Source organism: Diabrotica virgifera, chromosome 3 (assembly GCF_917563875.1).
Source record: "Diabrotica virgifera virgifera chromosome 3, PGI_DIABVI_V3a".
Lineage (NCBI taxonomy): Eukaryota > Metazoa > Arthropoda > Insecta > Coleoptera > Chrysomelidae > Diabrotica > Diabrotica virgifera.
In genome coordinates, this window is record NC_065445.1 from 36239936 (window position 1) to 36256924 (window position 16989).

Here is a 16989-nt window from a genome sequence, read left to right on the forward strand (position 1 = left end):
ATAAAATATTTACTTTTTGAGTTATTTGGGAAAAACGGTCTGAAAACGTAGTTTTTTTGTCGAAAATTCAACATTTTAAATCGCGAATAACTAAAAAAGTATTGACTAACGTAAAAAACTTTATGGAACAAAAGGTGCTTAAAATAAGTCAATTTATCCATTTCCGGCCTTATTTTAAACACGCGTTTTTCACCCCCCGAGAAGGGGTAAATGCCACCCCCCAAGTAAAAGCAACCAACGGTACAAATTCAACTTTAAAGTTTAGGGTTAGTAGAACTTAAATCCAAATTTTCATGCAATTCGGAGTTGCCCCTGGAAATTACACTCCAAAACGGTCATTTATTGGGCTATATGCATTCTTGAAATAATTGCCGAAGATGTTCGTGTAATTTGTTTGTTCCATACTTAAACAAATCACCGAGTATATCCCCTGGTCCAGGTGATTTGCTCCTCTTCAGCTGTTTACATACATTTTTAATTTCTTCTGTTGTTAATCTTATTGGCCTACTATTGCAATTCTGTCTTGGTATTGATTTCCATGTTTTTGAAATTCGACTCTACTCTCTGCCAAAAGTTCTGTGAAATAGGTACTCTTCTCAGTTCAGGCTTTATGCTCTGTAGTATGTCATTATTCTTTTTTTTTCTCAAATGGTTAATCAGTTTATCAGTTTATATTTCTATGCTATTGGTTCCTCCTAGATAAGTATTTATTCGCTGGCAGTTCCTTTCTCAAGACTCGTGTGAATAGTTTTTTGAGTTTAAAGTTACAATAATTAATTTGGGCTAAGAGAACGTTTGCTTGTGTCTATAGTAAAGTAACTTCCGGTGGAAGTCAGAATTTGATTAACATAGCGTAAAACCAATCTCAAATTGAGTTATAATTGAGTATAACAATGATGGAAGTTTACTGTCCAAATCGAAATAAGTGATAAAAGATGAAGGAAAAGAAGCATAGAAATAATTATTTACCAGATGTTATCATCTTAAGAATAGTATAATTTTACATTTGAATCTAACATTTCCACATACCTATCGAGATAAAGAACTACAAAATCTAGAGTTAAAGACGACTATTAAAAAATGTTGCAATGCCAATGGATCACAATCATTTACAAATCTATAAATGTGTTTAGGTTTTTTGCTACTAAGGTTTAATTTAAAATAATCAACGTCGTGAATATACTCACAGAAATTTCCATAGAAGTCACCATAACTATCAACGTCTAGCACTAATACTCTTCCTTTTAGTTTGTATTTACTTATTCCTACAAGCGCCGGAAATACTACAGAAATTTTTATTTTTAAGGTCTCTGTATTGAACTGAAATTCCTTAACATCAATTTTATCTAAATCGAATACTTTAATGTCGGTAAACGTAATCCTAAAAAATAGTATAAAGTAATAGTCCAAGTAATGAAGCTTAAAATAGGACAAAACCTAGCAATTTTTACAGAATGGATCGATTTGCATGACAATTTGAGGATAAGTAGTGGATAGTCCAAGGATCAAAATATGTATCATGCCGAAAGGCGCTTTTACCATGGGGGTGGTTGCCGTCCAGCTCGGCGGTGGAAATTTTTTATTATTAAATTTTGACCGCAAAAGTTAATAAGAACATTCCTTCTAAGCAAAAAACACTGTTCTATACATTTTTTTGATAAAATTAATAGTTTTCGATTTATTTGCTATCGAAAGTGTTAGTTTTATATCGAAAAAATCAATGTTTTTAATCAGTTTTATGCTAATTACTCAAAAAGTTTTCGTTTTATCGAAACAACTTTACTTAACAAAAATGTACCTTTTGAAAAAATAAACAAAACGGTATTTTTTAGTTCTCTCTATGGCCAATAGTAATCGAGTTATACTTTATTATATGTTAGCTCTTCTTCGTCAAATGCTAAATATTGTAGTTTCAAAGTCAAAAGACGGATAAACTATGCATTTTTCGAGGATAAATTGTTTAAACTAATTTACAAATACAATTAGTCCAGAAAGCCACTGCGCATCCGCTAGGAAAAATATTCTAATTCAGATTTTTTACACAATCTTACTCAAAAAGGACTCCTTTTAACAAATTTGCATGTTGCCAGGACCAAAAAGTGGTCAAAAATTTTTTAAACGTTTTTTTTTTGTTTTTTTCTTAAAATTATTTTTATTGCATGGAAAAAGTTTTTTTTAGGTTTTTTGGATCATTCCAAATAGAAAAGGTCTTTAGTGACTTTCCTCTAAAACTGATAGTTTTTGACATATAAGCGATTAAAAATTGAAAAATTGCGAAATCGGCCATTTTTAACCCTCAAAAACTATGTGAAAAACTGAAAATTTGAATGTTGCCAAGGTAGGTAGATATTCTTTAAACATTGATTGATGAAATCCCGAAGAGTTTTTTGCAATACAGTATTCAAAACTCCTTTGTTATTTATTTGCTAATCAAGCGTGCGCGACACTATTTTCCACCGACAGTATGGTGCAAATGAAAGAAATAAATTCGTTATCTCGTAAACCGGCGACTTTAAGGAAAAATCCCGAAACAGGTCGATTTTTATTTTTAAGTTACGATATTGTAGCATATACGGTATACTAGTGACGTCATCCATCTGGACGTGATGACGTAATCGATGATTTTTTTAAATGAGAATAGGGATCGTGTGCTGGCTCGTTTGAAAGGTTCTTCAATTCTCTATTCAGTAATATAAACATTTACATAAATATTTATACAGGGTGTCCAAAAATTTTTTATTAAATTAAATTATTTGACAAAAAAAGAGAAGAAGGACACCCTGTATAAATAATTATGTAAGTGTTTACATTACTGAATAGAGAATTGAAGAACCTTTCCAATGAGCTATCACACGACCCCTATTCTCATTTAAAAAAATCATCGATTACGTCATCACGCCCAGACTGATGACGTCACTAGTATATCATATATGCCACGGTATCATAACTTAAAAATAAAAATCGACCTGTTTCGGGATTTTTCCTTAAGTCGCCGGTTTACGAAATAACGAATTTATTCCTTTCATTTGCACCATACTGTCGGTGGAAAATAGTGTCGCGCACGCTTGATTAGCAATTAAAAAACGAAGGAGTTTTGAATATTGTATTGCAAAAAACTCTTCGGGATTTCATCAATCGATGTTTAAAGAATATCCACCTATCTTGGCAACATTCAAATTTTCAGTTTTTCACATAGTTTTTGAGGGTTAAAAATGGCCGATTTCGCAATTTTTCAATTTTTAATCGCTTATATGTTAAAAACTATCATTTTTAGAGAAAAGTCATTAAAGATCTTTTCTGTTTGGAATGATCCAAAAAACCTAAAAAAAAACTTTTTTCCATGCAAAAAAAAATAATGTTAGGAAAAAACAAAAAAAAAACGTTTAAAAAATTTTTGACCACCTTTTGGTCCTGGCAACATGCAAATTTGTTAAAAGGAGTCCTTTTCGAGTAAGATTGTGCAAAAAATCTGAATTAGAATATTTTTCCTAGCGGATGCGCAGTGGCTTTCTGGACTAAATATATATAGTACAAATACAATTACTATAATACAAAAAAAGTTTCTAGCTCAAAAATTAAGTGACTTATAATGAAAAGAATATCAGTCCCTATTTTTTTTTTTTTTTCAGCGAAAAAGTGATCGCAAACTACCTCCTAATCACCACCCTAATCAAAATTAGTCATTGATCTTATTTGGTCTTCTTTATTTGTGTATTATTAATAGGTTCTAGAAGTTTCACCGGCTTAGAATGATTAGTTTAAAAAAATGGAGTTAACAATGAATAACGAATTTTTGTAGTTTGGTAAAAAAAAGCATTTTCTTCAAAATAGAAAAATTAGCATCAGAGATACGAAAAAATTTTTGAACATGAAATTGTAGCTTATTTAATTCTCAAGAACCTAATTTGCAAAAATTTTTGAAAGCCCGAAAATTTAAAAAAATAATAACTTTTAATAACATGCAAAAACCGTCTTTACTGACCCATCCAAAGTCACCTCGTTTTGCGATTGAGGTTTTTAAAAATATTTTATATTAATATTTTTATAGATCTTGTAAAAATCTATATAATTCTTTTTTACCAAAATTTCTAAGACAAAAAATAAAAAAGTTACGGTTAAGAAATCAATATATTTTTTTCAAAAAAAAAAGGGAGAAATTCAATTGGAAGCACAATAATGTAAGTTAGCGGTGTTTTTAGTAAATGGCCATATTCAGTCTTCTTTATTTATGTATTATTAATAGATTATAGAAAGACTGGCTTCGAATGATTCGGTTTTAAAAAACTGGAGTTAACCTTTAACTACCCGCGCATCAAGATATAACATAACTAGACGCGTGGCATACTTTGTACGCCACAAGAAAATACACTTAAAAACAGAGGATTTTTTTTTAAATACACTTAGTTGTTTGTTATAAACCTTATTCGGCATCAGTGAATACTTGGAGTCCTTCTCAGTAAGACAAATTGGGATTTAGAACTGGAATCTGATTCCATGATAAATAAATACTTACTAAAAAAAAATTTTTTTTGAAATGTGACATTTTGCATGAAAAAAAGTGTTGTTTATAAAGATAGTTTATAAAAGTATATTTTGTGCCATAATGACTGAAACACAATTGAAAGATGTACTTATATTACTACTTATATTAGTATAATCATGGCGTATATTGTCCACCACCGGAAACAATAAATAATGAACTGTAAATTACGATCTTCCCAGAACGCCGATTATAACGAAACTAAAACCAATTGTAAAGCACATTCCAGTGATAGGTTAGAGAGATAAACAAGGTCAAAAATTAAACTTTTACATATATTTGCAGTAGAATTCTTACATCTGGCGTACAAAATACGCCAGCGCGTGTGTATAAATTTGTGTAGTTTGGTAAAAAATACCATTTTCTTCAGAATAGAAAGATTAGTATCAGAGAAATTGTAGGTTATTTAATTCCCAAGAATTTGGGTTGAAAAATTTTTTCTACGACAAAAATTGAGTGAATCGTAAATGAGTACCTACTCGTATATCAAAAAACATTGATTTTATCGATATAAAACTAACACTTTGGATAACGAATAAATCGAAAACTATTAATTTTATCGAAAAAATTTATAGAACATTTTTTCCTTAGAATGAACGTTTTTATTAACTTTTGTGGTCAAAATATAATAAAAAAATTTCACCCCCGAGATGGGGCGGCAACCATTCCCATGGTAAAAGCGCCTTTCGGCATGATATAGATTTTGATCCCTGGACTATCCACTACTTACTCTCAAATTTTCAAGCAAATCGATCCATTCTGTAAAAATTGTGAGGTGAAAAGCTTCGGTTCCTCGACTGTAAATACATATCGCAAATTATATTCCAAAGGCCAGAGTAGAACAAGCCAGAAATTCTTGCTGAAATGCAGATTTCAACCTCCGATACAAAATGCTAAAGTGTTACCTTTGGTTTGTGCTCTTGGACGGAATATAAGCATGGACGTTAAAAGCCAGTTCCATTAACAAACTTAAAGTGTTTGAAATGTGGTGCCCGCGTCGGATGCCTAAAATATCATGGACGGACAGAGTTAGAAATAAGGACGTACTAAGAAGAGCGGTTTCACAGGATATGGAATTTTTTTAGTAATGTTAAAAGTACGAAGACTGCATATTTAGGGCACATCCTACGAGAAGAAAAATACACTGACAGCAACTTACAGCAACCAATACTCGAAAGAGAGATCAAGGGAAAGAAGGGGCTGGGACGTAAAAAGATGTCATGGCTCCATAATATTCGCCAATGGACATGAATCCACAGTTATAAAATGCTTCGCAATTCTGCTAAAAACAGAATTATTTAATCTTGACTATCTAGCATCTGGATGCTTAGATATGAACCTGGATATTTATTCCTGTTTCATCGACTTCGAAAAAGCGTTCGACAGAGTCCGACATGAAAAACTAATAGAATTATTGAAAAACAGAGAAATAGACAGACGAGATTTACGAATTATCATCAATCTGATGCAGCAGCCAACAAAGTGACCATGCCCATTATGATATCCAACCTCCGATAGGAGAGGGAACTTTAAGAAGAAGTATTTAAGAAGATTTGGGCTTCGAAACGTTAATAAATTCATTTTTTAGTAAAATTGTGGCTTATTTCCCATAGAAAATACTTAATTATAAAAATGCCACAAGGAAATAGCTTCAGAACAACTTTAAGAAGATCTAGCATCTCACCTGACAAGACAATGGACGGTGGAGGCCTACGCAGAAATGCACGGCACCTTAAGAAGAAAAAGATTCCAAAGGCCTTCCATAAAATATAAAAATAAATAGGCCTTTTTAAACCAACTATTAAAAGTAAATGAAAAAAATCGTTTTTGTCTTACTTTTACTGAGAACTCACATTTTCAAACTGAATTTGTATAGGCAGGGAAATAAGTCAAGGGTACTCTTTGAGCCCTATGCTCTTAAATATAATATTGGATGAAATCATCAAAAGCGTCAACAAATTAAGAAGATACAGCATTGGAAACAAAGAAGTAAAAAACTCTGTTAAGATGAAGATAGTCTGCAAAGATTAGTTCACAGTTTTAACATAAGACCAAAAGAATTCAATATGACAATTTCATCTCAGAAAAATAAAACAATTGTAATCAGTAAAGAACCAGATAGAAAAATAGAAATTGATGGCATCGGTATTGAACAAATAATGGAATAGTCCAGAGATATAAAATTTTCCTCGTGACACATCTCCCTCCAAGCCGAAACCAAATTTTTTGAGTAGTATGGACTTCTATATTAATAACCTATATGTTTCCTGCAGCCGATTTTGATGATATACATAGTTATAAACAAATGAAGATCAAAAAACGGTAAATTTCATATTTGGAAAGACTGAATTTTTATACACATTTAGAAAGAAAAACAATTGTCCTAGGACAACTAGAGACGAAGTTAGCCCCCTTTTTTAATTCACATGTTTTTGCAAATTAATTTTGCTTATTTAGAATTATTTTTTGTCATTTTTTTTAATTAAAATAATAGTATAAATCTTCTTCATTCATAAACTATCCAAAGTATTAGTGTAACTTCATCATTTTCTGACTTATAGGGTTGCAAAAAAAATTTATTTTGGATAAACAAATTAAATACCTTTTAAACTATTTGACCAACTGCTTTGAAATTTAGGGTATGATTTAAGCACCAGAAGTCTCAGAATTCCATGTAATAATAACGTGTTAAGTTAATTTTTACATAAGTTATGAATATTTATAAAAACTCGTTTAGCGAAAATTTACCGTTTTTTATCTTCATTTGTTTATGACTATGTATATCATCAAAATCAGCTCCAGGAAACATATAGGTTATTAATATAGATGTCCATACTACTCAAAAAATTTGGTTTCGGCTTGAAGGGGGTTGTGTCACCAACAGGATATTTTTTTCCTTATTTCTCTGAACTAGAAAAAGAATACCTTGGAATTACTGTCCAGCTACGGAAACAGGGACAAGGAAGTGAGAAATCAACTGGAATACAAAAAACAAATAAACTGGCAGGACGTCTTAATAACACTATTGGTAGGGGAGCAAAGTATGCTAAATGTACAGTCACTCGAGCGCTTTGGGGACCTATTGGGTTGTAAATAGTAGGTCCTAAAACCAAAGAAAGTTAAGTAAAGTTTTCCATTTTAGTGGGGAATTTCCATTTTTTTAATTTAATTTTCCATTTCCAATATTCGTTTTTTTAGATTATAGCGGCATCTATCCATAATTCGAAAAAATGCCTCGAATAAAAGTTTCTTATTTTTACGTAAGGAATCCAAATCTACAATAAAAAAAATAGAGGCTCCCATTTAAGATTTTAAAGTAACCCCCACCCACCCCCGTGGGGGTCATGTTTAGTGACATTCGGTATATTTTTGAAAAATATTGAGTACGTATTGTTTAGTTATTCGATCTGTCATTAATTTCGCGAAATATGTGCTTTTTTCTTGTGAAACTTTGGGACTCACCCATTTTCTTACGCCCCGGTCACATCGTCAGATTTTTGAAATATACACTGTTTTGCGTGTACTTAACTTACATTATCTTAATCTGACGATTTCGAGTTTTTCTAAGGATATATATTTTTTTTCGTCCCCTCTTAACGAACTCCCCTGCATTAAGAGCCAATATATGGTAGAGGTACATTTTCACGGTACAAGGTTTCTCCCCATTTAATAATCTGACGAGCTCGAGTAACGGCAAAAATTCCCGCTTGTGCTCCCCTACAATATATGACGAAACCGTCATAGTAACACAAGATGATGTCAAGAATTTATAAAACCAGTGTAACAGCATCAGACACAAGACTCATAGCCCGATCGAGGAACCCAAAATTTTACGAAAACCTCCAAAAAAATAAAGGAAAGATGAAAATTTGGAAATAGGTAGTTGAAATTGTCTATTATTATATAAGAAAAAGTTTACAATTCTACATCAACTCCATTTTACAAGAATTGGGAAATACGGGGTGAAAAATATACGTTCAAAATAGGCCCGGAATTGGATAAAATGACTAATTCTAAGCAGCTGCTGTTGTATAGAGTTTTTTCACTAAGTCAATACTTTTTGAGTTATTTGCGAGTGGATATGTTCATTTTTAACAAAAAAAAACATGTTTATTGACGGTTTTTCGCAGATAACTCAAAAAGTAAGTACTCTAGCGAAAAAAATATTCTTAGTAAAAATATAGCCTTTAAATAATTGAAAAAAATGGTGTACGCGTGAGGTTTGCAGACTCAGTATTAGCAGAGTTGTAGCTAATGAAAAGTAGGTTCTTCTTCGTCAAATTCCAAATCGAATATTTCAATGTGAAATAACCAAAAAACAGAGCACTTTTCGGGGAAAATTCATTACAACTTTTTTAAAGTGTTTAAAAAAAGATTTATTTTTGGTTCTTAAAAAAATTTCTAGCATTAAAAAAAAGTGAGTTACGCACCAAACATTGTTGGTCTCTTTTATTTTTTGGTACAAATATCGCGAAAATCACCCCCTAATTAGCTTCCTAAATAAAATTAATCGTAACCGCTTTACAAGTTACTCTACTTATGTATTGTTTATATTATCTATAAGTTACATTGGTTTAAAGTGCTCAGTTTTGAAAAAAATTGGGTTTAAAGTAAAATATTTTTTTTTATTTTGAAAAAAAAATGGAATTGTTCATGGGATTAACTTAAAAATTATTAGTAATACCAAAAATCTTAAAGAGTAATAAAATGTACGTTTTGCTTTTCTGAATATGTTTCCTTTTTTGATTTCTTGTTATACTAAAATTGATTATGGCATGGCTGTTCAAAATTTGCCTAAACTCGTGATTAGTTACTCGTTCAAGCCATTTTAACTACAGCTTTTTCAAAAATAAGTAATTTGAATCGATGAGACTTACAGGTCATATAAATAATACATAAGAAAAGCAACTTGTGAAGTGGTAATGATAAAATTTATTTGTGATGCTAATTAGGGGGTGATTTTCGCGATTGTTTTACCAATAAATAAAAGGGGCCATCAATATTTTGAGCGTAACTCACTTATTTTTATTGTTTTTTTTTAAATCAAAAATAATCCTTTTTTTAAACACTTTAAAAAAGTTGAAATGAATTTCCCCGGCAAGTGCTCCGTGTTGGGTTATTTCACATTGAAATATTCGATTTGAAATTTTATGAAGAAGAACCTACTTTTCATTAGCTACAACTCTGCTTCTACTGGGTCTATAGACCTCAGGCATACACCATTTTTTTCAGTTTTTTATAAGCTATATTTTTGCTAAGAATATTTTTTTCGCTGAAATACATACTTTTTGAGTTATCTCCGAAAAAATGTCCAAAAACATGTTTTTTTCTGTTAAAAATGAACATATTCACTTGCAAATAACTCGAAAAGTATTGACTTAGGGAAAAAACTCTATAGAATAAAAGTTGCTTAGAATTAGTCATTTTATCCAATACCGGACTTATTTTGAATGTATATTTTTCACCTTCGAGAGGGGGTTTTCCCCTCTATTTTTGAAAAATGGAGGGGATGTAGAATTGTAAACTTTTTCTTATATAATAATAGACAATTTCGACTACTTATTACCAAATTTTCATCCTTCCTTTATTTTTTTTTGGGGTCAGATTGTTCTTTGATCGGGCAATCAATACAGCCACATCACAAAGCCTACTATGAAACGGCAAATATGAGAGTATTAAGAACAATAAGGGAAATACGATGAGATATCAAAAGAGGAGTGAAGACATTAGAACAAAATGTAACGTACCTACACTGTATAAACGAATGGACATTAAATAGAAAAAAGAATGGAATAACTATATAAGCAGAATGAAGGAGAGACGTGTGGTCAAAATAGCAAGAGATAAATCACCAATCGGAAGAAGAAGTATCAGCCGACCGCACAAAATATGGAGTGACAACCTTTCGCAGAGGTATGAACAAGCAGAATTGCTTATGAAGTGAAAGAAGAAGATGAAGTATAATAAAATGGATTTTATGTTTCGGAAAATCAACTTTGACTTACACAAATCCGCTTGTTTTTAAGGTTGCTTCTGCTAATGTAAGTGGCTTCGTTGCTGGAATGAGTAATTCTGGAATACCATTTGGAAGTCGAGGTCTAACAAGTTCTACATTTTTCAATATACAGGGTCCAACTTCTTTCAATGATTGTTGACATGGTTCTAAGAAGTCGGCTAGAACCAAAAGATTACATTAAGTCTACTGTCCAAACTTAGACTTTCTACTTCCTGTGAACTCATTTAATATTTTCTTAAAAAATTTGAAGCAAAAGTTTACTTATCAAAACAATTCTTAAAACGTTAACTGTCACACTGAGCAAAAATGGTCCCATATGCCCCCTGATTTTTTGATGAAAGTGATATGTAATGAACAATAAAAAACATGTTCTAAAAAATTACAATCACATAGATGGTACTACGGCTCATGAAGAAGGCAACGAAAAATAAAACAGGAATTAGATGGAATGCTTTCGGTCAGCTTGAAGATCTAGACTTTGCGGATGATATGTCTGGTGTCCGAAAAAAGACAACATATGCAGAAAAAAACAGAAAAGGTGACAAAAGAAGCAAGAAAAATAGGATTAGAGATTAACACAAGAAAAACCAAACTTATAAAGATAAATACGGAAAGAGAATAGAAGAGGAAATTAATGGAAGGATAACTAAAGCCCAAAATGCATTCTATATGGAGCAGAAACTTGGAAAATAGAGAAAAAAATTCAAAGAAAAGGTTCAAACATATGTAAATAGATGCCTTAGAAGAATATTGCAAATATATTGGCCAAATTGGATAAGTAACAAGGAACTTTGGAGAAAAACTAATCAAGAGCCGATAGCCAAAACGATAAATAGACGCAAATGGAAGTTTATTGGACACACATTAAGGAAAAATGAAGATAATATAACCAAACAAGCCCTGGATTACCAACCAACTGGAAAAGAAAACAAGGCAGACCAATGACATCCTGAAAAATAAATGTTACCAGAGAGCTAGAAGACAATGGGTTAACATGGACAGAGGTGAAAGCACTGGCCAGTAACAGAGATGAATGCAGGGGACTGTACAGGCCCTATGTTCCAAATGGAATCAAGAGGAGTAAAGTAAGTAAGTAAGATGGTACTACTGGTATCAAATTCATATGATCTTTAGTCATGCTTCAAAAGATGCGTGTATATAAAGAAGCTGTCAAACTATTAGTTTATGAGATGAGTGAAACAACTTGCGTTAGGTTAAAAAATGGATAGAAAGGAATTTCGTACCTTAATAAAGCATAAGTTTTGGCCAAAAAAATACTGTTGAAGCCAAAGCTTGGCTTGATAAACATTATTCGGACGTTTGAAGGACGAAATCGCGAAAAAACGGCCCCACTTGAAGAAAATGAAAGTGCTATTTAATCAAGATAACGCACCGTGTCACAAATCAATAAAAACAAGAGCAAAACAACTTCATGAATTGGGCTTCGAATTGCTTCCACAGACACCGTATTCACCAGATTTGGCTCCTAGCGACTACCACCTGTTCGCTAACCTCAAGAGAATTATCGCTGGAGGAATGATGGCATTAGCTCCAATGAAGAGGTAATCGCTGAAATTAAGGCTTATTTTGAGGCTAAAGACAGATTGTATTATAAAAATGGCGTTGAAAAGTTGTATGATCGATATATTCGTTGTATCACCCTCGAAGGTAACTCTATTGAATAATAAAATAAATTTTTATCAAAAAATAATTTTTTCTATGTTAGCCTACGAGATTACAAACATTAAAAAAGTACTAAGGGTAGATATAATCAAGGGAAAATATATGAAGGTGACAATAAAGATGATGAATTTACATATACAGTAGACTCCTTCTATAACGAGAACTGAAATGGCGGACTAATTGCCTCGTTATAAGCGGATCTCGTTAGATCAGACAACAATAATATTGTGCATACCACCACTACTGAAATGTTTTGATGCCCATTACGTAGTTTATTAGGTGTCGATGGTCGACCTCAACAATGAAACTTGGCCATCATAAATTGTAAATTTCCTACAATATTCAATATCGCTTGATAGATAAACAGGAAGGAAGAAGTTTATTACAGGCGGCAAAGTTTATTACGGCACTAGCCTCTATACGCACACAGATGTTGGGCATTCCTGTATACAAGGAGTTGGGATATTTATTTATAGCCATGACCTTGCCAAAAACAGGTAAAGAAACATATTCCTCGATTTAGTTTTTCCTCGTTATAATCAAATATGCCTCGTTATAGAGGTATTACAGTTCAATAGGAATTTCGTGGGGCATCTAGTGTACCTCGTTGTAAGCGAAACCTCGGATTATAATACCCGTGTTCGTTATAGAGAGTCTACTGTATGTATATTATAATTATGTCAAATATCATTCAAACTTACGTAACTTTCTGCCTATTGCCACATTAACCGATCCGAATAAAAATAAGTAGAAAAACAATTGCATTTTTAATGAGATACTGATACAAACTGGGAAAACTGGTGTGATACACTTGATTCTTGAAGCAATAAATAGCTTAATTTTTGACCTTAACTTTATATTTAATAATTATATTTAATAATAATTGGCAATAATCGATAATCATCGTATCATTAGGGAAAAAATAGTACAAGTTATTGAAAACGTAGACACTGTTTAGTAACGGTGATCTATTTGATAACAAAATATCCAACAGAACAGTAACATGTTATTCGACGCAATATAAAAATTGATTTAAATCTAATCTTAATGGCCACTCCAAAGTCTCTATACCAGATTCAGATCCTTGTACGAACTCCATGGTTTCACGGACAATATGAGGCCTTGCTACATCCTGTTGAAAGATTTGGAATGATTTGTAGTTAGGGATGTTCAACCGGTTGTAGTGCTTCACCAATATATCAAGTTGCCGAAGTGCCGTTAGTAAGAACTAGGGATGATCTGGGTCCTAAACATATAGCACCCCATACCATAATTGTCTTGCTAAACGATTTTCCAGTAGGACTTACACACACAGCAACCAATCAGCTTTACCGTGCCAAAAAGGATTCCTTCTTATGGACTTGCAAATCCACTTCTAACCAGCTGTATTGTAAAAGCTAAGTTTATTTATTGTTTCATTATATATTTTGGTTACTATATATTTGCTACTGTGTAAATCTTTCGTATGCATACGAGGAGGTAAACTACAATATGTATATATTTAATTATTTTCATGATAGATAGGGTTTTAGGTTGTGTTTTTTTCTTTGATTCAATATAAGTAGTAGTTTGTTCAAATAAATAAAATCAGGTCTTGTTTAATAATCATTATAAATAATTGTATCTTAAAATTTAATAGGAAATCGGGTTGTTAAAATTTCGTCGAGGGTTTTAAATAGGGAATATATCTTGTAATTTTGTTTGTTTAAATATGATATAAAGAGTCACTGACCAACTCATTGTTTAATCATTAGTATTTTAGCTAGATGAGATATTTAACTTTTTACTTTATGCTATTCTAACGGACTTTGTTTTTTGGATTTTATTATTAATACCTTTGATTAGCGCAGTGTGTAGTGGATATTTGCTTGGTAGCGGCTTTTTGGTCCTGTTCGACCTTTATACCACCCACTACCACTGTTATTGTTATATGTTATAATTGTTAACATATATAATATAGTCATTGTTAATATATTTGTTATTATTAAGGTAGATGTTTTATTTCAATCTATATCACCAGCATATACCTAATATAGCAAGACAAGGTTATTATTTAGTATTTTTGTGTTTCAGATGGTCGTGACCAGTGTCATTTAGTTCCTGTCGTTCGTTACTTCAAAAATCTCGAGCTGTTCAAATTCTGGACCCAAAACTTAGGTTTTTTTCTTTCTCGCTACAGTTAAGTAGAGTGAGCTTTCAAATACTGTGCCCCAGAAGTTGAGCTGAACGAGTTGGCGCCCATTTTCTTCTCTTTTTATCATCCCTTTTATCTCTGTCTATCTCCAGTGGTCTTACCTAGTTGTATTAAATTTTTGTATTAACCGGTCTCATTTTCTTCCTAGTTAGTATCATTGCATTATCAAATATTTCCTTTTATATCTCTAAAGCCAATATTCGGTATATTGAAGCTAGCCTGAATACTCACTTGAGATTTAGTGTCTCTCTGTCCTTTTGATTTTTCGTTCTGAGCTAAGCCACTCTTCATTTTTGTCTTAAATCTCTTCTCTCCTATTTTCCCCTTAGTTCGTCAATTCTTTTCTTCAAATATTTCTATACCCAGAGTATATAGGTTTCAATTGGCTTATATGACGTTCAAAAGCCAAGTCTTCGTCTCTCACCTTGAAAACGTCTTACCCTTATGTGCCCATCAGAGTTACCCAAACCAAACCTAGATTCATCACTGAAGCAGACAAAATTCCATTAGCCATTCCAGTTTTTCCGAACTCTGCACCATTCTAAGCGTGGTGTCAAAACCCTTATGCTGTGGTTGCTATCCTCAACAGTGATTACGCTCTGGTACATTCCATGTCAAATCACTCAGGCAAAAACTTTTGGATCTCCAATTTTTCTGAAACTTAGTGTATAGCGTATAGCTTCTGCGGGAGGTAAAAATAAGATATTTAAGGTCAGAAAAGCTTCTTCTTCCTTTTTTTCTCAAAATGTTATTGTATGCGATTTTACATGATTTGGTGTTTATTTAAACAAATTTGCATGTTTTATTGTAAAGTATTATTGGAAAAAAGAATATTTTAATAGAAGGGACTCAAAAATGTCATTACATATATGGCATTATAACAAGTTATTTTGATTTAAAACAAGTTTTTAATTAAATTTTATAGTGTAGAAAAGATTAAAATACCGTTTTTTACATTTTCCTTATTCCCAAAATACATCATAATCCATTTGGCTCAAAATTTGCCCACAGATAGCCAAAACATAGCACTTTAAGTGCTTAGAAGCATTTGAATTATATTACAATACCAAAAAAGTTACATGCAATAACATCAGGCTGAAAAGTATATTAGTCCAGTCGGCACATAGTGCCGAGCTGCACAAAATTTTATTTTTCTAATCTTTAGGGGGGTCAATAGTAGTCTAAATTTAAAATCGCGAATGAATTCCTCCGTTATATTAGCCGCCATGTTGGTTTTAAGGAGAACCATTTTTGCTCAATATCTCCGCCAATTTTACCTTTTCGACAAAAATGATAGGTACTGAAATTGTTCGAAATAAATCGTATTTACAATTATTACAATTACTTTTTTACAATTTTTGTCGTGAGGTCGATATTTTCCGAGTTAATTGTACTTAAAGTAGACGCCTATATTTTTGACTATGATATTGCATGTAACTTTTTTGGTATTGTAACATAATTGAAATCTTTCTAACTACTTAAAGCCCTACGTTTTGGCTATCTGTGCGCAAATTTTCAGCCAAATCGATTATGATGTATTTTGGGAACGGAGGAAAATATAAAAAAAAACGATATTTTAACGTTTTCTACACCATAAATTTTGATCAAAAACTTGTTTTGAATCAATATAACTTGTTATAATGCCATATTATGTCATTTTTGAGTCCATTCTATTAAAATATTATGTTTTCCATTGATACTTTACGATACAAAATGCAAATTTCTTTAAATAAATACCAAATCACTGTAAAATTGCTTAAAATAGCATTTTGAGAAAAAAAGAAGAAGAAGAAGAAGAAGAAGAAGAAAAATTCGACCTTAAATGTTTTATTTCTACATCCCGCAGATGCTATATACCAATTTTCAGACAAATCGGAGATCCAAAAGTTTTTTTGATCCAAAATTGGGTGATTTGAAATGGAATCACCCCCTCTACATTTACTCCCTTGCCCAAGAAAGTCAATGCAAAAAGATGTGAATATCAGAGACTCATTAGCCTGATGAGTCACACTTTAAAGATATTCTTAAAGATACTACACCAAAAATTATACAAGAAATGTGAATGGGATATTATTGATTCTCAGTTCAGGTTTAGGCAAGGTTTAGGAACAAGAGAAGCAATAGTAGCAACACAGGTGCTGGTCCAAAATTTGTTACGATCAGAGGAAGGATGCGTTTCTATGCTTTTTAGATTACCAAAAAGCGTTTGATCGTGTCCAATACCAAAAATGTACATCCTCAAGAAACTTGATATAGACCAAAAAGACATAAGATGCATTGAAAACTTGTACTGGTATCAAATGGCACAATTAAAATTAGAAAATTCTATATCCAAACCCATACATATAAGAAGGGGTGTTCGATAGGGATGTGTGATTTCCTCTCTTTTCTTGTCTTTTTTCTTTTTCCTAAAAAAAAAGAGAGAAAAAACATTAACACTTAAATAACAGTTAAAGTAAAGATAGCGAGGTAAAAAGTAAGTCTATGCAGGATAGGAGTTATTATTTTTGTAGGTTGTGAAAAAGATCCTCCTTAAGTTTCGATAATGTTACCAAA

At 31.9% G+C, this 16989-nt stretch overlaps 1 protein-coding gene across 1 annotated transcript in view; it reads right to left on the bottom strand.

Moving 5' to 3' along the window:
* LOC114345250 (protein takeout-like) overlaps nt 1–13121 on the bottom strand; it is a 40921-nt gene extending 27800 nt beyond the window's left edge. The window contains exons 1-3 of the mRNA XM_028296071.2: nt 12941–13121; nt 10546–10714; nt 1188–1381 (exon numbers count right to left, since the gene is read on the bottom strand). Of these exons, the coding sequence (XP_028151872.2) occupies nt 1188–1381; nt 10546–10714; nt 12941–13004 (427 nt within the window). The 5' untranslated portion in view covers nt 13005–13121. The remainder of the gene's footprint in view (nt 1–1187; nt 1382–10545; nt 10715–12940) is intronic.
* Nucleotides 13122–16989: the final 3868 nt, after the last annotated feature.